This window comes from Helianthus annuus, chromosome 2, assembly GCF_002127325.2.
Source record: "Helianthus annuus cultivar XRQ/B chromosome 2, HanXRQr2.0-SUNRISE, whole genome shotgun sequence".
Taxonomy (NCBI): domain Eukaryota; kingdom Viridiplantae; phylum Streptophyta; class Magnoliopsida; order Asterales; family Asteraceae; genus Helianthus; species Helianthus annuus.
In genome coordinates, this window is record NC_035434.2 from 9,867,826 (window position 1) to 9,893,440 (window position 25,615).

The window sequence follows — 25,615 nt, forward strand, 5'->3', positions numbered from 1 at the left end:
TATATATATATATATATATATATATATATATATATATATATAGGAGAGTTCAATGTGGATCACTAAAATGTGGGAAACGGAGAACTATGTATTTAACATGTTAAAATTCAACTCAACATGTTAAAAATCAATTTTGTTAAAAGTTTTATCAGAACTTTTGCATATAAATACATCTTTTGCATATAAATACATGTAGAAACCTTTTTAATAAGAAATTCAAAAACTAAAAAAATTTAAAAAAGTAGTAAAAAAAAGTAAATAAGAAAACCAATTTACGAAAATGATTTTTTAATGCAATATTTTCTACACATCTTTGTATGCAAAAGCATCCAAAAAAAATTGAAAAAAATAATTTTAGCATTTTAAGTAAAATTTTTAAGATATATTAAACATGTTAAATATACTGTTCTCGGTTACCCACTTTCTTAGTGTTCCCTATTGAACCTTACTATATATACACTACAAGAAATCGGAGCAATAGTGTAGTGTTCCCCATTGAACCTTACTTTATATACACTACAAGAAATCGAAGCAATAGCAGCAACATATGTCGACGCTAAAGACCCCATTTGTCGCCACTTATCGCCGCTAATACTTGGACGTTATTGCTCGTTAATCGCAGCTATTGTGTCGCCACTAATGCTTTAGCCGGAGTTTTGCCTGAAACTTTGCCGGAGACGAGTTTGGCAGGTTGCTAATGCTCGATTATCTACCTTCCAGTTGTTCATCATTGTTGAACTCGAAAATGAAACAAAACAATGCATTTTATTCATTAAAAACAAATTTACATAACATGATTTCTAAGAAAACACAACATGATTTACAAGAAATAAAAACTAGCTAGTGGCCGGAGACGGAGCGTGACAGTGGTGGTGGTGGAGCTTGCCGATGGCAGACAGTGGCTATCCAATGGTGGTGGTGGCGAAGTGACGGAGCTTGACGGGTGCAGCTTGACGGTGGTGGTGGAGCTTGATGGTGGCAGCCCAGTGGTGGTGGTGGAGATTCATGGTGGTGGCGGTCTGGTGGTAGCTTCATAGTGGTGGTCCGGTCGTCGTCGCTTCATGTTGGTGGTTGCTTCATAGTGATGGTGGTAGAGGTTTTGTTGCTGTGTAGTTGAAGGTTGGAGAAGATGGAGTGTTTGTTGAAGAAGGATGTGGGTTAAAGATGAAGAGTGTGTTTGTTTGAGGGAGACAAATCAGGAAAGAGCCCACACCCTTGGATCATCTTCTCATCAAAGGCCAAGATCAGCCCCTTTTCAGCTTCACACGGATCGACTATTAGCGACGACGCTAATAGTAGGTAATTCTTGTAGTGATATAGGATTCAGATCAAGGGAAAACTCCTACAAGTGGTGAAAATTTAGAGAACTTGGCCTTCGCGTGTGAGTTTTGGTCCCATTTTTTCACACCCCTAGATTAAAACGTTACAAAGACGGTCATAAAAAAATTCAAAGTGGTGTTTTCGATCCCATATTTCGAAAAGCTGATTTTTTATGATTTTTAGGCAAAAAATTTTTGAAAAACCTTTCGTTAGAACAAGTTCTCTAAATTCTCACAGCTCATACGAGTCTTCATTTTACCCTAACTCTCTCTATATATGTATTCACAATAGTCAATACATATGTTTACAAGCTTTAAATACATGGTTTAAAAAAAGCAAGTGAATTATTCCATATTTGTTTAGTGTCAAGATTTTATTTTTGAAATCAAAGAAGCGTCAACCTCACCTCAATTATAAATACCTTTTAAATATTTTAATTATTTTCAGATATATCAGGCTTTTAGTAATATATTTTTCCCACTTTAATCAAAAAAAGAAATTCATTGTTTTTGTAGACCACTAAAAATTTACAGTAGAATAACAGGCAAATAAAATTAAATTGTACCGCAACCCCAACATAATAGTGTAATTTTTCTTAAAAAATAAAATAAAAATTAGATACACCATTTTTGTTATGTTATTATCACTTAGGTGTTATTTATTTTTTTCAAGAAGAGCTTCCTGACCTCTTTTGTTTGCATGGCGCAGACCATGCGTAGACCTTTTGTTTTACAGATTAGTTGTTTTTCAGAAGAGATTTCATTTAAAAAGGTCTGTGCGTCCTCTTCCCTAAACAGATGTGGACCTCCCACTTCTAAACACTTCAAACCTCTTCTCACAAAACACACAGACATAACAAAACCTAGCCCCTCTCCTCCACCCCTCCTCCACCACTCTCCTCCTCCTCCCGCCGCCGCCGTACAACGGAGCCGAATTGCCGCAATCGTATACGCTTTTTTTGGGAAAATCGCTGGCCTACAAGAGCACTGTGAGGTGGCGCTTGAAGCTGGAGGAGCTAGCAGTGCTACAAGAAGTGCTCCGTTCAAAATCAGGCTTGAAGAACGATTGAAGGAATAGAAACTATGTTTAGACTGAAGAACGATTGAACCATATGTTCATATAATCGATTAGAACATACCTTTATGAAGAATCGATGCTTGTAGTACCTGATAACAGAAGCTATGTAGAGTCGGGATGAACAGAGGCAACATTCTTTTTCTTAGGTCTAGAAAATATGTTTATACTGAAGAACGATTGAACCATAGGTTCATATAATGTTGTTTGGTGCCTATTATGATAACCATAGGTTCATTTTTAGTTTATAATGCCTATTGTGTTCTTTCAGCAGTTTGCAGAAGTTAAAAACAAGCAGTCTTCTTCTTGCAGACTGCAGAGATTTGGTCCACCTCTTCTGCTACAGATGTCGGCCGATGTGGTTCGAAGAATGCAGACGTTTTACCTCTGAAAAACAAACAGTACCTTAATCTTTTAGGTTTTGTTTTTCGTTTCCTGTGGCATAGGCGAATACAAGGATGAACAAATTTAATACCGGTCAAATTCGTTTTGCCTCTCCGTGGAAACACACGGGTTGATCATCTAGTATACATAGACTTACCAAGCTTTGGTAATCCTTCCATAAACATTAGACATAAGTTGATATGTTTTCTTTTTGTTAGATTTTATATAATGATTTTATTATTATAATTGATTTTGAGCAGATTGAGTTTTTCTTTTATAACTTCTATGACACGATGTTTTATAAATTTCAAGTATGTTCTTGCGATATGCATGTTTTTATTACGTTGTTATATAACTTTTTTTTCGAAACTGAGTTGTAATTAGTAATATACAAATAATCAAAGTACAAACGTTCATGTTATTAAAATTGCCTCACATTTAATTTTGTTTTATATAAATTGATACGTATACCCTTTTGTTATTATGAAAACTAGGTTTATCACTATCACCACGTTGCGACGAACATCTTTTATCATTTAGTCTGTGTTTACATGTGTTTTTAAATAACTACGAGCGCGTTACGCACAAAACTGCTGACGTAGAAAAAAAACAGTATAAGATAACCAAAAGAAAATCAACTAAAAAAGTTTTATGGTAATGATGTTCATATGAAAGTCGTGGTCAGAGATGAGCAAATGGTATTGGGTACCGGTAACGAATTTCCCGAACCGAAAGATTTTAAGTCAATTCGGTACCAACTTTTGGCGTTCCTGGTACCCGTTTGCTACCAGTTTTTACCTTCATATACCTGTACCGTAACCGGTATTTTCAGTACCAGTATCGATTTAGTATCGGTTGGCACCGACCTCATCCCTAGCCTTGAAACTAAAAAAAAAAGAAAACACTAAAAGTTGAAGAAAATCAACAAAAAAAAGTTGTACGATACCGTTGGTGTTTGTACGGTACCCATTATCAGGGATGAGCAAATGGTATTGGTTAGGAGTAACGAATTTCCCAAACTAAAAATTTTCAATATCAATTCGGCACCGATGTTTGATGTTTTCTGTACTAGGCGGATGCCGGTTTTTACCTTTATGTATCGAGAACGAACAGGACCGTGATAAATAAATGGAAAAAAAAAGCTTGCCGCGTGGCAAGTTTTGAATGGAGAGGACACTATTAGATAAATGAATAAAAAAACTTGCCACGCGGCAAGTTTTGAATGGAGAGGACACTATTCATTAGCTTTGCTTTTTAATATACAGGAGAACCGAATTTCCCAAACTAAAAATTTCCAGTATCAATTCGGCACAGATGTTTGATGTTTTCTATACCAGGCTTTTTTACCTTCATGTACCGAGACCGAACAGGATCGTACCAACATTTTGATAAAAGATAGATAAATGGAAAAAAAAAAAAAAAAGCTTGTCGCGTGGCAAGTTTTGAATGGAGAGGACACTATTCATTAGATAAATGAAAAAAAAACTTGCCACGTGGCAAGCTTTGAATGGAGAGGACACTATTGTGTGTAATGCGTTATAAGGTAATGTTTATATGATAACATCCAAAAAAAACGGTACAAGTACCTCGTATTTGCTTTTTTTTTTCTTTTTCGCGTGCCATATAGAGTGTCGGCATTGATAGTCTAACGAATCGAACTGATACCTGAAAACTTGCTACCAGTGTGTTTATTTGTTTACCTCAACATCCTGGTTGTGTCATGTTGGTATCATGATGAACCAAACCTATTCTGAAAAAACAACAATGGTACCGACCTCAATATTATTGAAACCGATATTGGTATTCGTTATTTTGGGTTTTCTCCTCTTTTTGTTACTATAGCAAATGTTCGTACCATAGCGAACCAAACCGAAACCAAAAAAGTTCCTACCATGTAAACAATGTTGAAAACAAAGTTGTATTCAAAGATAGATTTTTCTTTTAGCAACGTAGGCTATAGCGAGTGTCAGTAACATATTGGTGCCATGATGAATAAAATTACTTTCGACCAAACAACATTTGTTCGTTTGTTATAGTTTTCAATCCATGTAAAACACGTGTTGGTATCTTTTTAGGCATATCACGACTTTATTTATGGTTTTCTCTTTCGATTGTTATATCTAGAGCTGATATTTTACCAATACCTTAATGAATCAAACTGATACCGGTCGAATTCATGCCGCAACACATAGAAGAATTCAACCAGTATCATATATTTATTAAAAGAAATGAATTAAAAATGTTATTAAAACTTTTTTGTAAATTGGTAAAACTTCAATATATATATGGCCTACTATAGAGTAAATTGGTAAAACTTCAATATTTATGGCCTACTGTATAGTGGGGAGAAAGTCAATAGGGCCATGACATGTCTGTGCTTGCAGATGTTAAAGACTTCAACTACCCTCATCAAAACTTATTTAAAGATTACCTCTTTATAAATACATACATGTTAAGCATATATCAAAACAATCAAAATATTGCACCATTTTCCTTAACATTAAGAAATGGTAAATTTGATCACAGTTTCCCAAGGTGTAAATGACACCGAATATGGCAAAATAGTGTTCTCTAATGTGATGGTTACAAGGAAGAGAAACCTCTTCATGAACCGTACATGGAGGATTCTTGATGTTAGAATGGCTCTAGGGATACTAGCTGTTCACTTGCTTGCACTTTTTGCGCCATTTACATTTACATGGGGTGCGTTCTGGGCCAGCTTTACCACCTACGTTTTGTGTGGAATTTTTGGTATAACTCTTTCGTATCACCGTAACCTAGCACATCACAGTCTCAAGCTGCCCAAGTGGCTTGAGTACACCTTCGCTTATTTTGGAGTCCTAGCTTTGCAGGTTAATAGGTTACTTGTTTTTAGTTTTTTTATTTATTTTACATGCATGCATTCTTTACTCGCATCAACGAATTGAACATGTGTCACAACTTACATGTCATTAGAGGTTGTGGCATAGACAGTGTCACTGAATCTTCTTTTAGCTACACAATTTTAGATAAGTAATAAAAAGTTCTTAAACTTAACCAAATGTATTAACTTTGTGTCATAATTACTAAGGGTTTTAAGCAAAAAAGAAGAATGTTTTTCATAAAGCAACACAATTCCACTATTTTCTCACCCAATAATTCATTTACTAGTTGTGAGTCACTCACTCCAGCTTTCTTATACTGGATTATTTAAACTATAATGAATTTAAATCATATGTGTGTGTAGAGGGATCCCATATATTGGGTGAGCATGCATAGGTATCACCACCAGTATGTTGATTCTGAGAAAGATCCACACTCTCCTATCTTCGGATTTTGGTTTAGTCATATGGGTTGGCTCTTTGATAGCGGCTATATTCTTGAAAAGGTATATGTTCATGTCCTAAAAAGATTAAAAATATGTTTCTTTGGCCAATTATCTTGTTTAAGACGATAATATATTTTTTACAGTATCAAGAGCGTAAAAATGTGGAGGATTTAAAGAGTCAAGCATTCTATAGATTCATCCATAGGACCTATCTATTGCATCCATTTGCATTGATTACCCTCGTTTATGTTTTTGGTGGATTTACCTACCTTGTTTGGGTCGTGGTACGTGAGACTTTCTTTAATTATTTTTCATTTTTTGTAGCAAATGAACTGTAATTGATCTGAACAAGATATGATATGTAGGGGGTTGCAACAACATGGGGATATCACGTGACTTTTCTAGTGAATTCAGCTTGTCATATATGGGGAAATCAAGCTTGGAACACTAATGATCTCTCAAAGAATAACGGGTAAGTTTACATGGTAAACATAAAGTTTATTTATATTTATTATTTGTTACATAAATATTCGGTATTTACATGTTAATGGTAATCATGAATGTATACAGGTTGGTAGCGCTGATTACTTTTGGTGAAGGGTGGCATAATAATCACCATGCATTTGAATATTCAGCTCGACATGGATTAGAATGGTGGCAAATTGACTTTTGTTGGTATATGATAAGGTTTCTTGAAGCACTAGGGTTAGCCACAAATGTCAAATTACCATCTGAGGATCACAAACGTAAGAAGTCGTTCACTTCTCGTAACAAGTTCAAGTGAACATAGCCTATATATATGTGTATGTGTGCACGCGGAAATAATTTTATGCAACGTTATTTGTTTGTACCTGTTGTTTTTTTACTATCTAGTTTCTAATATATATGTGGATTTGCTCGTTCCCCTCATTTCTTATTTGTGTACAACAACAGAAATGAGTTTTTTTTTCTTCGTTTTAACCTTTTTTATGTTTACGTTAACTATTTATGTATGTGAACACTCATTCCTTATTGTCTCATGGAACTCACTCTAGTGGGTTTGCAAAGAGTGTGAGGTAAGGTAACCTTAACACGCACAATTAAACGGATAATTTTCATTGAAAGATGTTCAACATCATTCATTATTTTTTTTTTAACGGACCTGATTCACCTCAACTCACCTAAATATACCAAGGGCTCCTTAGTTTGCAAACATACCTTGAGAAACATCACGAACACAAAAAACACACTCAACAATCTTTTTCATTTATGTTTACGGAAGATGTCAATGGATGTCGTCATGTGTTTACCGAAGATGGAGAAGCAGATCGAGGCAGATTCAGTCAAGATTGAGAGGAGAGGGAGACTCATAAAAGTTGATGTTGAGAGGGAGTGATAAAATTCCAACATCAACTAAGGAGGTTCGGTTGATCTCAAAGAGACTGATCGATTGAACATCAAGTTTTGTTTTTTACAACTTCTATTTTGTTGGTTTCGGTTGTTGAGCAAGAGTTGTTAACTGTAGTTGTGTTCTTGATTCACTTGTTTAAACGACCACAGGTTTAACATTAATACTAATTTGACAAACCCATTCTCAAAATATACTACTTTTACAACAAAGGAAACACATTCTTGTTGGTTTAGTTCCTTTTACATTGTATTTTCTTTATATTCAGGGGAGGAGCTTAGAGGCTGCCGGACCGGGCCACGGCCCGTGCGGTTTTTCCGTCTAGTAGTGTTAAATTTAGGTTTTCGAGAATTTTTTTAAATGTGTATTGGTTCGGCCCAGGCTGATTTTATCTCCAAAAAACATCGGCCCATGCTGAGTTTTAGGTCAAGATCCGCCACAGTTTATATTGTATATATTAACTTATCATTTAAAATGCCATTTTCCCACATAAATTTCTTACTCAGTTTTGACAAAACCAGTTAAGCTTTTCCACATGAATTTCTTACGTAGGGGTCCTATCAGCTTGTCCTGTGCTCTACCATTATTACAGTCCTACGTACATCCTTCTATAATAATTACCATGTGAGGAGAGAAATGTGTTATTCGTTTTAATGTCGGTTTAAAGTTTTTGAATTCATATTTGAACTTGGTTGATGTGAATAGTCCCCAACTGTATATCCAAGTGGTAAAGTGGAGAATAGGAAGTGTGTGTTTGTACAGGAATGTCGGTCAAAACAAATAGATGTGAATCATTTATATGTGAATGGATACTAGTTTATATTAACTAAGTAGGTTAGATACCCGTGTGCTACACAGGTTGAACAATGTAATACATAACTCTAGATTTTTTTTATAAATGAAATAAAATATTACTAATAAATGTTTTTTTGTGAGATTAACATTCAAACAAACCTTAACTTCAATTTAGAGTATCTAAGGGAGGAGTGGGCGGTCCGTTATGAACTCCCCATATCGAGTGATAGCATCACTAACACCACCGCCTCTATGTTGGTAACGAGTGACAGAAATAACGAGTGATATATATAACGCGTTGAATAATTATTGAGGGATGTGTATGACTTGTACATTGTGTATTAATACTTGTACATTGGAATCCCAACACTAGTGATGACCACCCCCACTACATTTCGATCACTAGTGATAGAATATTGGGTGATGACATGACATGATTTGATTGGATAGTGGGAGTGATAGAATTCTATCACTAGTAACCACCTCCCCTCCCCTAAGCGACCACAACTTAGCATGCATAGGACCTTCTTTGACCAACCGTAAATGATGGCTGACGATAATAACACAATCTGGAATGTTAAAAAGTTAAGAAAAAATAACAAATTAACAAAAATAATGTCTTTTTGTATCAATAAGCTTATATAACTTCCAACAAAGTTAAAGTAATAATACATCAATGACTATTGAACACTTTCACCAAGAGCCCCTTTAATCCAGCAAAATGTATAAGTGAATATGCATATATAACAATTTTAATTGCAGCCTTTTTATATCTATAAATGTAGGATCGTATTCTGACCTGAACGAGTCTATCAGAGAAGTTTTGATCAGATACAGGTGCGGAAAACAAGTACCTGACGTAGAAACAGCTAGATCTTCACTTAAATCACACTTTTGATTGATATAACAGCGTTTACGACCAAATCTCACACCGGCAGCACCTCGGTATGGAAAACAAGAACCTTACAAATGATTTCGCTCATGTGGTATTTATAGTGTTGGTGGTTTCGCTTTTATGTACACGTACATATAAGCGGAACTACTCATGTCCATATAAGCGGAACTACTCATGTCCATATAAGCGGAACTACTCATGTCCACATAAGCGGAACTAGTGGTTTCCCACATACGAACATAGTAGTTTCCCACATACGAACATAGTGGTTTCCCACATACGAACATAGTGATTTCCCACATACGGACATGGTGGTTTCCCACATACGGACTTGTCGCGAAATCTCGTACAATGTGCCCTAATCTAACATTCTAACACTAAGACTCGATACAAGACGAAGTCAACAGATGTATGCACTAACAAACTCCCCCTCAGATGTTGACGAGTCTTAAGTGTCGAGTCTTCGCATCTTCATTCTTGATCTGTCTCTGGGCTTTACTCTCTCAATCTCTTCTTGCAAGTCTTCAGACTCCCCCTTGCGATATGCTGGCATTTCTTCAGTTCATCAGCATCATCAGCTTTAGGATCGTTGTCTGGCTTTCCATCTAACAGCTTCTCAATATCCATCAGCTTGGCTCTTCATGTTCCTAGATCGTTGTCTGGGTATCTCCAATCAGAGTCCTCGGGTATTGGAACCTGGCTCTCATCTAGCTCAGATCTCAGAAATGAATAACCTGGCTCAACTTGACCTGCATAAGCTCTACCTCAAAGTAAATTTCTCTCACATACATATTTCAAACATATAAACTTGCACTAACTCAGACTCTCTTTCAAAACCCAAACACAATGATTTTTCAATCTGATGAACCATTTGAAGGTTTGATAAAAATAATCAGTGTTAAAACTAACTCCCCCTCAAATTATACTCATCATGTTTAGCACTCAGAATTTTGAAAATCAGCTTTTCATTATCAGTTGTCGAAAATCTTTTTGAGTTTTCTCAAATAAAGAAAATGTAATGCAGTAAAGAAATATTTACAGACAATATTTTTGTGAGTTTGTGTAAGAGGATCATATCAGTTTTTTTTAGACAAGTCACCAACATCGTTAAGCTTTATTTCATTTTAAGTTTTAAACCATTCACCTAGATTGTCAGTATACTGGTCCACTTAAATTTTCACACAAATTTCAATTGATCCGAGATACGATGTTAATGTTTTAATAACTTGAACTTATCTGTGTGTCCCACTTCTTGAATATACTCCCGTATCCAGATCCCAATATTCAGTCTTACAGGTGAGTATACCACAGATGATATCTGTTCAGGGGTTAAATTGCGAGGGCCGTGAGAGCTCGGGTCGATACTTTCGTATACGCAGAGAGATGACGGCTTCGACTTTTCGGTGTGTCCCCTTTAGAGGATCTTTTTGATTTCAACAACATCGACTATCAATTTTATTGTTTCATCAGCTTGCTGAGGGCGATGCTATGTTTCAAGCATTTGCGGAAAGCATTATCTGGGGACTAGGTCAGTACTTCCATACAGCAGAAGTCCCGGGATAATACCCCAGATATCACTGAGCATAAAGACCTAGTATCTCAGAATAAGGGACCTTTCAAATAAGATTTCAGGGGTTACCTATATATCCAAGATGTTGTTTTTATATCTCGTCACAATCTACTAAATGTGTAAAAACCTACTGGCATATCCGCAGTGAGATTGTTTACCACATTTTAACTTTCCAATTCTTTAGCATGTTGTGACAGTCCACTGATGTACTATCATTTCCTCTTTTCACAACGAAACTCAGTTTTGAATTTTATCATGTTTTTTGGCTTTTTTAATTTTTCTAATGTTTTTGGATTTTCTGAAATTTTCTACTCCCCCTAAAATGCAAACACATTAAAGAAATTTGAAAACTATCTAAGCTCTTGACCCTCTTGAAGAAAAAATTCAAAACAAACTGTACAGAAACATGACAACCGATATCAAATCGCCTCAAATCGCCATTCACTAGGTATAAACAATCTGAACTCCCCCTTTCACAAACCATTTTCTCATTTAGATTTCAAAACACTTAAGTTTGTTTTAATCAAAATGATTTTTACGGAAAATGAGTTTGTTTTTACCACTTGTAAGTTTACCACTTGTTTAAGTACGGGGATATGGTTCATCATCTTGTCAGTTTTATCAAATGTAGTAAATCAAGTACAACTTAATGTCCTTGATTTACTGTTTGCAATCAAGCAACCTCTAAACCACTTGTAAGAATAACCACTTGTAGATATAACCAATCAATACCAATTGTAGGAATGAGTCATCTACATTTTACCCATCAAAGTGCCGATTCCTGCTTCGCACTTACCAACTAGGAAGCTCCGGCGTAGTCATTCAACCTGTTAAATTTTAACAATTTCAAGCATTTTCAAAAACAACCTTATTAAACATGAAAGATGCCGATTCCTGATCCACGATTATAAACTTGGGATCTCCGGCAAGTCAGTTTTTCAAGCAAAGAAAATGTCCACCCAAGCCTGACCAGCCTTGGGTGATTTCAATTCAGATTTTGTTGGGGTGTAAGTTGCTTTCTTTTTAGCGTTGAAATCCTTTACCCCTTTCACCTTCCCCTCAATATTTTTCCGAAAATCTTCTTTACTTTCCCATTAAATGCTTTCTCAACATCAAAATTATCCTTTTCAGAATAACCCTGATTTGAGATTTCACTCTTTCCAACTTTTCTTTTAAAATTCTCAGTCCTCAATGGTGGAAAGTTCTCATAATCCATTGAAGGAACTGAGTTTTCATCACTCTCATCAAACTGTGGCTCCTCTGATTTTGTGGAGTCAGATTCATCACCAGATTTTACCTCAGATTTCTTAACAACCCATTTTTGGTTGTCAAGTTTCACACTACGCCTGTAAAATCTCTTCGAACACTCACCAACTTCAAATGTTGAATTTTTGAAAACTTAAAATTTTTCAGTTGGTGGTTCGGTTTTGTCAACAAAAACTTCTTTCAGTTTTCCAGAAACTCCCTGTTTAGTCTTGGTCGATTTAGGACAATTCCATGCAATGTGTCCAACTTCATTGCATCTAAAACAGGTTCTGGTTTCTTTTCTCTGAACTTCATTCTGCTTTTTCTCAGCTAGGAATTCTTGATTTGATTGTCTCCAAAATGAGCTCTTCTTTTCCTCTTCAGCAGATGGACCTGAAACAAATTTTGTATTTTTAGAAAATTTTTCATTTTTATAGTTTTCAGGTGGAATAAAACCAAGTCCTTTCTTTTTGTAGCTACGATTTTGGTTTGGTTTCTTTTGAAAACCAGAACCAGAATTGTAACCCTTTTTCTTGTTTAAACGTTGTTGTACTCTTGAGGTGTAAGGTTTAGGTTTTACTTTAAGATTTTCATCTTTTATTTCAGAAATATTAATTTCTGTTAATTTGAAAACCTTTTTGACCATTTCTGGTTTAACACCTCTTATTGGAAACTCTTTATCAAAATATAATTTGTCAGAATCATTCAAAGTATACACAACTTCAAATGTTTCATCGTTCAAATTAGATTTTGACAACAAAAACTCTTTACTGTAAACCCGTTTTCCCGATGATTTTGAACTCTTTTCGGACAAATTTGAACTCCCGACTGACTGACACGAGCTTTCGGACTCGGACTTTGACTCTGACTCCTCATCCTTATCCAACACCTGATCGACCACTCGTTTTATCAGTTCGGACTCATGATCTGTGTCGGACGCTGTGAACGTGACATCAATATTGTCTGGTAAAACATCGGTTATCTTGGATTCTAGCTTAATATTGACCGCCTGTTTTAATTCTTCCTCATTAGGTTTTCTAGGTGAGTACCCTTCCCAAATCGGAGGCGGACACTTATTATAACAGACACCCTGTTTCTTACCAGTATCCTTCTTCTTCTTTGGCTGTTCATCTTTAAATGCCTCAAAACCTTCAACTGTTGGATAAATTCTATCGATTATGTAGTCACAACCTTTGTAACTTCGCAGCAATCTTCTGATTCTTTCATTCTCAGCTGCTTCACTATCCAAATCTTTCTTCCACTTTGCACATTCTTCTATGTACAAGTTGATCTCTTTCTGCTTTGTCATCATGGTAACATTCATCATCTTCAAAGCTTTCTCTCTTTCAGAGTTAGTCTTCTCCAAACTATTCACATGTCTGTTCAATACATCATACGACTTTTTCAAATTCTTTACATCAAACAACAATTGTTCTTTCAACTTTTCTAACTCACTAAACCTCTCATCTTTTTCTATACATTGTTTACAAGACTCTTAAACATGTAAGACAGGGTTTTGTGACTTCAACTATCTTTTCTAACTCCACAATCTTCTCAATTTCCACTATCTTCTCCACTTCAACTGTCTTCTCAATCACATTGACTTCTTTCAATTCTTTTGCAGCTTTCCTCTTTTTCAATTTCTTCAATTTTTCTGCAAAATAAAATTCAAAAGTGTCAGAAGATAAATGAGTTTTTCCCAAATTTATCTGTTCCATCTCTTCATCATCACTTGTTTCTGATGAACTGTTTTCAGATGAAACAAATCCTTCATCTTCACTTTTCTCTTCATCAGATAACACTTCCATCCATTCCTTCAGCATTTCTGGATTTCGAATAATATGTGCAATAAACGCTTGAACATTTGAATCAGCTGGAATAAACTTGTCCCAGCTAAAACCTTCAGCCATTTTCTCATCATCTTGATCAACGATGCCATAATAAGCTTTCCTGTTTGCATCCTCGATCATTCTTCCATGTGCCGTTTGAGCTTCTTTTTGTTGATTCGGTTGATGAGTGATCTGCTGATAGATAGTTTTCCTATAATAATCATCTTTCCCAGATGACTCCTTTGCTCCTCTCGGCTCCTGATTCTTGCACTCTCTTTTAAAGTGGCCTTTCTCCCTGCAACGAAAACAGACAACTTTAGATTTATCAAATCCTAGATTAGAAAGGTTTGCATCCAAGAAGTCATTTCTTCCTGTAATCAATCTAAACTTTTCTGTTCTCCTCAAAACACTCGCTAAAGCCCATTTAATATCCATCAGTTCAAGCTCCTCTGCATCGATTTGGTCATAATCTTCCTTTGTGAGCATCGAATTGCCAATTCTTCCGGCAATCAACCCTTCATAAGACTCTAATGAAGTGACCAGTAATCCCATATGATTCTTTACAACCTCTTCAGAATAATTTTGTCCATTTTGAAGATGTAGAGCTACATTGCACTGAATTAGATGACCATTTCCAGCAGATGAACTTTGAACACTTGGAGGATTCACCGTTGAGAACCCACTAGTGTTGACTGATCCTTGACTGCTTGGTGTAGATTGATTTCCAGCACTAAATGCAGTTTGTATCTTTGGACTGGCTTCAGCAGTTTGAACATTTCCTTTATAGTACAATTTGATATCTTGCTGATGACTTGAACTGTTCATTCTTGCAATTTTCTGCTGCTCCAGATCCTGTGCCTCCAACTTCTCTATAAATTGTGCAATCGATAACCTGCTAAACTGTCCGGAATTCTTCAGTATCATCAGATATGTACCCCATTCCTGTTGCGGTAACGCATCAGCAATTTTTTCAACCCATTCTGCTGGAGTTTTTGTAATCTTTAACTGTGACATGGTGCGAACAAGATGACAATATCTTTCAATAAGAGTCTTTGTTTTTTCACCAGGCATGCACGCAAATAGTTCAAATTCCTTTTTCAATAAAGCTGCTTTGCTTTGTAACATTTCAGTACTTCCTTCGAATTTCTTTTTGAGAGCTTCCTAGATAGAATAAGCACTTTCATCATGTTGAAGCAACACAAATATATCCTCTTTAACAGCTTGTTGTAACAGATTGATCATCATTTTTTCGGCTTTGTAACTTTCTCTCTCTTGCTCAGTGAACTCTTTGGCCTCTCATATTCAGTTTCGATGCTCTCCCAAGCTTTTAGATGATTCGCCTGAACCCAATTCTCAAACCGTTTCTTCCATCCATGATAATCCTCGATTCCCATAAGTTTCGGAGGTTTTTTGCATTGTTCCGGTTTCAATCTCCATTGTCATGGTCTTAGTAATGTCGGATGGACTAGACGGGGTTGTAGCAAACGCATTGTAGAATTCAGAATCCATGTTTCGGTATCGAAGAATTTTTCAAACAAGCTTTCAAACTAACTGGTTCTCCTGTATCACCTGACGTAACACAAACAAACAAAACACAATCAGTTTAAAACACTTATCAAAGCAACTGAATCAAACTGATACTCTATGCGAACTGAATCACTCGAACTGATGAATATTCTGTGCGGACTGAGGTTTAAATTTGCAAACCGTGAGAACTGCTATGACTCGGATCAATTTTAAACAACCAGACTCACTACGTGCGAACTGATGGACTTTCGAACGACCTAATAAACTTTTGACAATTGTGAACTCCAAACTGTACGAACTGGTACAGTTTCAAGCAATCTAAACTGAATTCAAGCGACCTGGTTCACAAAAACACGACTTGGACTTCCAATCAACTTATCTGACTTCCAAACAAACTGGTTCAAAGTTCAAGTGGACTGGACCTATGAATGATCAAACCATGAGACTTGGACCTTTGAATTATATTGTATTTCAAACCCACATGCAAACTGATTGCTGATTGGACCAAACTTTTAGATCACATGAATCAAATGTACTCGACACTTTCACATGCAATTCAATGATGATCGCATTTATTAATCACAATGTAGCTGCTCAAATTGACTTTAAGAATGTGACCGATTGACTTTGTTAATAATTAATGATGATTAGGCCGTTATATCTTCTTTTAATGTCTTTACAGTTGGGCCGACAACCTTTGTCTAAAATCTTTTAATTGGACCGTTAACCTCTCTTATCACTCTTTGATTGGACCAAAGAAGTGTTCTCATGTAATTCACAATTAAAATCAATTCACAATGATCAAGTCACATGGGCTGACAACTGAAATCATAACCCTAGACCGACATCTTCATCAAAATGATCACATGGGCTTCAAGCACTAACTGACAATGACATTAATCAATGAACTTTAATGTGACTGATTATAGTAATTCGCATGAGTCAAAGTATTCTTTTTTTTTTTCAATTAACACTGGCCGACAAATCACTTCACCACAAAAATCTCATTGGGCCGTTTAATCCAATAACTGACAATCGATGATTGGACCGCAAATAAGATGGATTACTTCAGCCGACAACATTAATTTGTTTAAATCAATCTGATTGAACCGAACTATTATTCAATGTGGCTGATGATTTTTATGAATTCTATTTGACCAACAAATTTAATGTGGCCGACAACTTGATTAGTAATAATATGATATGATTGGGTCAACAATTTGCACACTTCAATTTATTGGACCTCAACTTTAACTCAAAGACTATGATTGGGCCTTTCGATTTTAGTGGACTAACCAAGTTAAATGTTCCATATTTCAATGAACGTAATACAAACACAGGTACTAATGAGCGAAACTAGGTTCTGAGATGACTTAAAAGCGAAATCAGGGATTGAATGTTCTTAAAAGTGATGGTTATGAAGTACACAAGAGCGAAACCAGGAGGTCCTATGAGCGAAAGGTGTCTCTTGGGTGGTCCTTTGGAGCGAAACTAGTCACTTGGGAGGTCATTTGGAGCGAAACTAGTCACTTAGGAGGTCCTTTGGAGCGAAACTATTCACTTAGTGGTGACACATAAGCGAAACCTGATGGTCAAATGAGCAAAACTACTGAGTGTACGTATAAGCGAAACCTAATCAGATCCAATTTTAGTCCATTTTTAATTCGAATTTCAATGCCAAACTTTCAGGTATTTGACTATGATCAATAACACACAGTTTGTGAAATTTTGAGCGAATTTCGACCGTAAAATCTCGTTCTGATGAAGAAAGAATGTGTAGAAGTAAGAATTTTTGATGAAATCCAGCAAATCTCTGTAGAACTCCTCCTCCTGAAGCTCTGATACCACTTGTAGGATCGTATTCTGACCCGAACGAGTCTATCAGAGGAGTTTTGATCAGATACAGGTGCGGAAAACAACTACATGACGTAGAAACAGCTAGATCTTCACTTAAATCACACTTTTGATTGATATAACAGCGTTTACAACCAAATCTCACACCGGCAGCACCTCGGTATGGAAAACAAGAACCTTACAAATGATTTCACTCATGTGGTATTTATAGTGTTGGTGGTTTCGCTTTTATGTACACGTACATATAAGCGAAACCTCTCATGTCCATATAAGCGGAACTACTCATGTCCATATAAGTGGAACTACTCATGTCCACATAAGCGGAACTAGTGGTTTCCCACATACGAACATAGTGGTTTCCCACATACGAACATAGTGGTTTCCCACATACGGACATGGTGGTTTCCCACATACGGACATGTCGCGAAATCTCGTACAATGTACCCTAATCTAACATTCTAAGACTAAGACTCGATACAAGACGAAGTCAACAGATGTATGCACTAACAATAAAAAAAAAAAAAAATAAAACAATGAGTAAATAAGTTTACTTTGAGGAGGTAATAACGTCTCTCATTGAGGCGCTTGTCCCTGATGTCCATATGCATAAAAAAATAAACAAACATAGTACTAATCTACTTTTAGTCTTTCACTCTTTTCATCCTTTAACCAATCTATAAAATCTTGACACCTATTCCTTTTCTAGAACCCAAACTCAAACCTACCCTATAGCAACATTTATAGACAAAAACACAAAGTACCCTCTTACATCCACTTCAAATTCCAACCTTTGTGTTGTGTTGTGTTGTGTTGTGTTTGGATTGCAGCCAATAAGAACATATTTGCACCAAAACCCAATCCATGACAAACGGAACCCCTTGTTTTCCACTTAACAGAAACCGATCGTTCAATCATAACTCATAATACAAAATAATTTCCATTACAAAGTTCTTAACCCTTACTTAATAAGTAACTTAAAACTTTGTCTACCAACAAAATTAAAAAAAAAAAATTATAACCTTTTATGACTTACTCCAACAAAATAATTTCCATTAAAGTTGATCATGGGAGCCTACATCACTCAGAATGGGAAAGTGTATGTATCTTCAAAGTAGCAGCATTGTCACACTTACTTAGCTGAGTAGAGTTTGAGAGCCCATACCATGCATATAAATTCAGCCCATATGGCCACTGTCCAAAAAACATAAAATATAGAACTAATGATATTTTTGGATTATTCCCATGGTTAATAAACAAAAAAGTTATATCCTTTCATAAGTTCAAACAATATTGAAAACAGAGTTGTATTCAAAGATAGATTTTTCTTTTTGCAGTAGGCTATAGCGAGTGCCAGTAACATATTGGTGCTATGATGAATAAAGCTACTTTCGACCAAACAACATTTGTTCGTTTGTTATAGTTTTCGATCTATGTAAAACACGTGCCGGTATCTTTTTAGGCATATCACGACTTTATTTATGGTTTTCTCTTTCGGTTGTTATATCTAGAGCTGAAACCTTACCAATACCGTGATGAATACCGGTCGAATTCATGCCGCAACGCACCAGAAGAATTCAACCAGTGTCATATATTTATAAAAAGAAATGAATTAAAAAAAGTTATAAAAACTTTTTTTTGTAAATTGGTAAAACTTCAATATTTATGGCCTACTATAGAGTGGGAAGAAAGTCAATAAGGCCATGACACGTCTGTGCTTGCAGATTTTAAAGACTTCAACTACCCTCATCAAAACTTAAGATTTCCTCTTTATAAATGCATACATGTTAAAGCATATATCAAAACAATCAAAATATTGTACCATTTTCCTTAACATTAAGAAATGGTAAATTTGATCACAGTTTCCCAAGGTGTAAATGACACCGAATATGGCAAAATAGTGTTCTCTAATGTGATGGTTACAAGGAAGAGAAACCTCTTCATGAACCGTACATGGAGGATTCTTGATGTTAGAATGGCTCTAGGGATACTAGCTGTTCACTTGCTTACACTTTTTGCGCCATTTACGTTTACATGGGGTGCGTTCTGGGCCAGCTTTACCACCTACGTTTTGTGTGGAATTTTTGGTATAACTCTTTCGTATCACCGTAATCTAGCACATCACAGTCTCAAGCTGCCCAAGTGGCTTGAGTACACCTTCGCTTATTTTGGAGTCCTAGCTTTGCAGGTTAATAGGTTACTTGTTTTTAATTTTTTTATTTATTTTACATGCATGCATTCTTTACTCGCATCAACAAATTGAACATATGTCACAACTTACATGTCATTAGAGGTTGGGGCATACACAGTGTCACTGAATCTTCTTTTAGCTACACAATTTTAGATAAGTAATAAAAAGTTCTTAAACTTAACCACATATATTAACTTTGGGTCATAATTACTAAGGGTTTTAAGCAAAAAAGATGAATGTTTTTCATAAAGCAACACAATTCCACTATTTTCTCACCCAATAACTCATTTACTAGTTGTGAGTCACTCACTCCAGCTTTCTTATACTAGATTATTTAAACTATAATGAATTTAAATCATATGTGTGTGTAGCGGGATCCCATATATTGGGTGAGCATGCATAGGTATCACCATCAGTATGTTGATTCTGAGAAAGATCCACACTCTCCTATCTTCGGATTTTGGTTTAGTCATATGGGTTGGCTCTTTGATAGCGGCTATATTCTTGAAAAGGTATATGTTCATGTCCTAAAAAGATTAAAAATATGTTTCTTTGGCCAATTATCTTGTTTAAGACGATAATATATTTTTTACAGTATCAAGAGCGTAAAAATGTGGAGGATTTAAAGAGTCAAGCATTCTACAGATTCATCCATAGGACCTATCTATTGCATCCATTTGCATTGATTTCCCTCGTTTATTTTTTTGGTGGATTTACCTACCTCGTTTGGGCCGTGGTACGTGAGACTTTCTTTAATTATTTTTCAGTTTTTGTAGCAAATGAAATGTAATTGATCTGAACCAGATATGGTATGTAGGGGGTTGGAATAACATGGGGATATCACGTGACTTTTCTAGTGAATTCAGCTTGTCATATATGGGGAAATCAAGCTTGGAACACTAATGATCTCTCAAAGAATAACTGGTAAGTTTACATGGTAAACATAAAGTTATTTATATTTATTATTTGTTGGCAAATTGGATTTAAATAATCTCAACTTTCTCAATTTAGCCGATAATAATCTCACCTCAGTTATTAACCGATAATAATCCGAACTGGTCCACTTTTGGCCGATAATAGTCTGCGTTAAATATATCTTAATGAAGTTAAGTTTTTTTTTCCAAATTACAAAGTGATGTTTTAGGGTTTTTGATTAGAACGAGGATACGGGTTGATTGATGTAAAATTTACCTTGAAATACTGCCCAAACGACAAAAACGGTGCTTCAATTCGGGTTTTTAAATTCCACAAAAATCAAGCCGTTTGAATCATCGTTTCAAGGTAAATTTTACATAAATCGACTTGTATCCTCGTTCTGGTCAAAATCTATAAAACATCAGTTTGTAATTTGGAAAAAAGCTTAACTCCGTTAAGTTATTTTTAACGGCGGACTATTATTGGCCAAAAGTGGACCAGTTCGAATTATTATCGGCCAATAACTGAGTTGAGATTATTAGGGGCCAAATTGAGAAAGTTGGAATTATTTAAATCAAATTTGCCTGATTTGTTACATAAGTATTCGGTATTTACGTGTTAATTAGTAATCATGAATGTATACAGGTTGGTAGCGCTTATTACTTTTGGTGAAGGGTGGCATAATAATCACCATGCATTTGAATATTCAGCTCGACATGGATTAGAATGGTGGCAAATTGACTTTTGTTGGTATATGATAAGGTTTCTTGAAGTACTAGGGTTAGCCACAAATGTCAAATTACCATCTGAAGATCACAAACGTAAGAAGTCGTTCACTTCTCGTAACAAGTTCAAGTGAACATAGCCTATATATATGTGTATGTGTGCACGCGGAAATAATTTTATGCAACGTTATTTGTTTGTGCCTGTTGTTTTTTTACTATCATATGTGGATTTGCTCGTTCCCCTCATTTTTTATTTGTGTACAACAACAGAAATGAGTTTTTTTTTTCTTCGATTTAACCTTTTTTATGTTTACGTTAACTATTTATGTATGTGAACACTCATTCCTTATTGTTTCATGGAACTCACTCTAGTGGGTTTGCAAAGAGTGTGAGGTAAGGTAACCTTAACACGCACAATTAAACGGATAATTTTCATTGAAAGATGTTCAACATCGTTCATTTTTTTTATTTTTAACAGACCTGATTCACCTCAACTCACCTAAATATACCAAGGGCTTCTTAGTTTGCAAACATACCTTGAGAAACATCACGAACACAAAAAACACACTCAACAATCTTTTTCATTTCTGTTTACCGATGATGTCAATGGATGTCGTCATGTGTTTACCGAAGATGGAGAAGCAGATCGAGGCAGATTCAGTCAAGATTGAGAGGGAGACTTATAAAAGTTGATGTTGAGAGGGAGTAATAAAATTCCAACATCAACTAAGGAGGTTCGGTTGATCTCAAAGAGACTGATCGATTGAACATCAAGTTTTGTTTTTTACAACTTCTATTGAGTTGGTTTCGGTTGTTGAGCAAGAGTTGTTAATTGTAGTTGTGTTCTTGATTCACTTGTTTAAACGACCACAGGTTTAACATTAATACTAATTTGACAAACCCATTCTCAAAATATTCTGCTTTTACAACAAAGGAAACACATTCTTGTTGGTTTAGTTCCTTTTACATTGTATTTTCTTTATATTGTATATATTAACTTATCATTTAAAATGCCATTTTCCCACATAAATTTCTTACTCAGTTTTGACAAAACCAGTAAAGCTTTTCCACATGAATTTCTTACGTAGGGGTCCTATCAGCTTGTCCTGTACTCCGTTATTACAGTCCTACGTACATCCTTCTATAATAATTACCATGTGAGGAGAGAAATGTGTTATTCGTTTTAATTTTTAGAAATATTAATGTTATTTAATTATTAAACTTTAGTTATGTTATTATTATTCGGACATGTATATGTATTTATGTTATGTAATTAGGATATTACTCTAGTAGGCTAGGATGATAAGCGGATAAGGAAGATAAGCGGGTTGTACATTCGAATCAAACTGCCAAGGCAGTTACCCGCCAAGAATTAACCGCCAATATGTAGCTTAAATAGTTATTTGCCGGCAAATATTACCGATTATCAAGACATTTTCCTGTTTACAGAAAGTGTCCACTTAATTCGTATTCAATTCTCTGCATTCTGTTTGAATTCATTTCTTGTTCTGCACATTCAAACTGTCATGGCTGCATTCCACAACAAACTTTCCGCTGCATATACATCTGTTGATGTATCGGTTGTCCAACAAAGTGGTATCAGAGCCACTTCAGGGAATCGATCTGAAATCAAACCAAACTCTACCACTCTCCCTTGTCAACACTGCACCGATGAACAAAATGAAAGAAACAAGCGAATCCCTCGCATAAGGCTTTGTTATTGTAACACCTCGAAATTTTTGCGTCCAATAATGTGCCGACACGTGTCCTAAGTTTACACGTGGCATTAATATTAAATAAAGGACTAATGTTGACAAACCTTGAAAGTATATAAATTCGAGGGTTATAAATGTCAAACAAAGATAAATATACTGTATAGTATCCCTAAACGATGCTCGTACCTTCAAACGAATAAATCACGGATCGTACGGAAGCGGAACGCAGAAGAAAGTGAGAAATTACAAACCACAGGGGTTAACTGTGTCAACATGTTTAATTATACCTCTGAGTGACCCTTTAACGTTCCCAAGGCTTCGTAACAGTATTATACGCTCACTAGAATATACTGTAAAAATTCCGCGAAGTTCCGTTTTAAAACGAGAGGGTTATACTCAAATTCGTATGAGAAGGGTTAAAAGCGTCAATAATGAAAGTTAAGGCTTTCTGAATAATTAATAAACTAACCGGGGACTTAATAACGCGGGTAAATATCACGAGGTCCCTAGTTGTAATTAACCGAGGGCCAAACCGCAAAGTTACCCCTTCAAACCCGAAAGGTCAGGTAAATCATTACGAAAGATTTCGTTATTAATTACCAGATTTTGTCATCATTACAAAAAGATTTAAAAATCCTGAAATTCTAACCTCAGGCGGCCCGCGTGAAGTTTTGGGTTAAGTTGAGGCGGGCCGCGAGCCTCCTCTTAAACGCGCCTGGTTAGTAAACTTCAGGCGACCCGCGTACAAAGTGCCTGGTTCCCCCATGCGGGCCGCGTCAGGCGCCCAGATGCAGAAAAATGCTTAACTTGGCTGTTCAGCCTTCTAAAGGCCATGGGATGCATTTAAACACTTCCAAATGACCCCTAAACGACCCCTAACACTATGGACACATGTTGATGAGTTGTGGTGAGTGCTAGACATTGTTGTCAACTTCCTATGGTGGATTAAACCACTATATAAGGCCTAAGTTGTAAACATAAGTGCACACACCTTCATCTGCATTCTTTGGTCATTTCTGGAGCTCCAATCTTCTCTCAAGTAGTCACATTTGGTGCATAGGACATCAGTAAGTGTTCTACTCCTTTCCCATTTGAGCTTTAACTTAGTTTTAGCTTAAAAGTCGATCCGTCGTAACTAACGGTCGACTTAGCGATAACTCACAAATGATTCAGTGAATTGTCGAATCAAGAATGGTTATGGGTTGGTAATTATATGGGTAATAAACCTCTAAAAGGGTTCCCACTGATCACCACTCTAACTATGTCAAATGTCGAGTCAAACGTGCACCCAAAAAGTCAACAGAATGTCGTTTTGGCGAATCCTGCATAATCTGTAATGTATATACTATGGAACCTGTTTTGATGATCATAAAACATGATATTAAGTATATAAACTTGTTTGCGCTCGTTTGAATCGACCATTTGCTATATTAACCCGGTTCGGAGCCGAATGTCGCAAAAGTTTGACTTTTGCATTGACTTCAGTTCTGACCCGTTTTAGTGAAGTATAGATATGCCTTAGGACTCTCTTAGGACCAGGTCACGTGATGGTATAACCCTCTGTGACCGGTTCATCGTTTGTCCGAGTCTTTTACGCATTTCCATTAATCGCCTAAAAGTTGACCGTAACGCCCTTTTTAAAATAAAACGAGTATTTCGGACACGTGAACGGACCATAACCTTGCTCACTAAATTATAAGCATGTCCTTAAAGTCTCACGTCAATCCGAGGTCTAGAATAAGAGTTATGCTAAATAGCGCAATTAAAATAAACTTTTGTAATAAACGACGCAATTAGCATAACACCTATCTAAGCCAAGATTTTATCACCAAAACTTTTACCCACTGTTGTAAAATAATATTTTGGGAATTTTAAAGATTTTTAATTATCTTTAGCCTGCTCATAACCTACGGTTATGGCTATGGGTCGGTAAATACCGAATACGCCCTTTTTGGCCATAAAATGAGTTCTACAAGGTCTTTTGACCCGATTCCAGTTGCTACTAATTTTAAATAATAAATAAAGTATTTTAGACTTTATAAACTGTTCGGGAAACTCAGATTTCCTGTAGAACTCGAAAAGCTCTTTAAAAGTCTTTAAAATGACCGAAAAACCCCTACGGGGCATAATGTTAACTTAAACTCGTTACGGGCATCACGGAAGGTATCCTAATGATACCGCAACCTCTTTAAGGTATAGGAAGCAAGCGTAGGACTCTCTCGGTTACCCGTTACGCCTATTGCGTGCACGGTTCGGCTTATGTAACTAGTTTACATAAATTAGCCGATACGGGTCAAACCATATCATTTCGACCCCGAAATCCAGAATGTGAATATTAAACCCATATAAAACAAGTCTCCAGACTTGTTGGGTCGGAATCACATTCCATTCACGGTTTTCGCCTTTCCGCGCGATTAAACCGTATCTATCTTTTGAAACCAACCGGTCTAGGCTACGGCTAATATAAAGACCCGTTAGGATTCTAATAGGTTATTTTGAAAACCTTCGTTCCAGAATAAGGAGCCCCAGTAAAAGATATCGGTGATTTAATTGATTAAGGAATATACATTGCAAAGGTAAATACTTCTAACTTATTTTCCCTTATACGGGCTTGGGATACGGTATTTTAAATATACCGCTTGGTCGGGTGTAGAAACCTTTTAATCGGAGATGATTAAATTGCATAATCCCGTTTTAATCTGTATTGATTGATAACAAATAACGTTGGGGGTTAATGACCGTGTCCTGGATATCCTTGGCTCATTTTAAAAAGTGAATGGCCACGACGTAAGCACAAGGTGTAGGCAAAACACCTCCTGTTGCATATGTATAACGTATACTCACTCGTGAGAGTATTCTTCTTGTGAGATTATATTTGTGGTGTG

General features: G+C 36.0%; 2 protein-coding genes across 2 annotated transcripts; both read left to right on the forward strand.

Moving 5' to 3' along the window:
• Window positions 1-5,226: 5,226 nt before the first annotated feature.
• LOC110910125 (palmitoyl-monogalactosyldiacylglycerol delta-7 desaturase, chloroplastic-like) lies at window positions 5,227-6,994 on the forward strand. The gene is made up of 5 exons (XM_022154848.2): window positions 5,227-5,630; window positions 6,005-6,145; window positions 6,229-6,369; window positions 6,451-6,557; window positions 6,656-6,994. Exons 1-5 carry the CDS (start codon window positions 5,286-5,288, stop codon window positions 6,867-6,869), a joined length of 948 nt encoding a protein of 315 aa, XP_022010540.1. The 5' UTR covers window positions 5,227-5,285; the 3' UTR covers window positions 6,870-6,994.
• Window positions 6,995-18,976: 11,982 nt separating this feature from the next.
• On the forward strand, window positions 18,977-21,261 carry LOC110910118 (palmitoyl-monogalactosyldiacylglycerol delta-7 desaturase, chloroplastic-like). Its single transcript, XM_022154836.2, has 5 exons — window positions 18,977-19,372; window positions 19,747-19,887; window positions 19,971-20,111; window positions 20,193-20,299; window positions 20,936-21,261. Exons 1-5 carry the CDS (start codon window positions 19,028-19,030, stop codon window positions 21,147-21,149), a joined length of 948 nt encoding a protein of 315 aa, XP_022010528.1. The 5' UTR covers window positions 18,977-19,027; the 3' UTR covers window positions 21,150-21,261.
• The last annotated feature ends 4,354 nt before the right edge of the window (window positions 21,262-25,615 follow it).

Coding starts and splice junctions, on each gene's coding strand:
- LOC110910125 (XM_022154848.2), top strand. CDS start 5,286: ATGGTAAATTTGATCACAGTTTCCCAAGGTGTAAATGACACCGAATAT. Junction 5,631..6,004: donor TTGGAGTCCTAGCTTTGCAG/GTTAATAGGTTA, acceptor ATGTGTGTGTAG/AGGGATCCCATATATTGGGT. Junction 6,370..6,450: donor CCTACCTTGTTTGGGTCGTG/GTACGTGAGACT, acceptor TATGATATGTAG/GGGGTTGCAACAACATGGGG.
- LOC110910118 (XM_022154836.2), top strand. CDS start 19,028: ATGGTAAATTTGATCACAGTTTCCCAAGGTGTAAATGACACCGAATAT. Junction 19,373..19,746: donor TTGGAGTCCTAGCTTTGCAG/GTTAATAGGTTA, acceptor ATGTGTGTGTAG/CGGGATCCCATATATTGGGT. Junction 20,300..20,935: donor GATCTCTCAAAGAATAACTG/GTAAGTTTACAT, acceptor GAATGTATACAG/GTTGGTAGCGCTTATTACTT.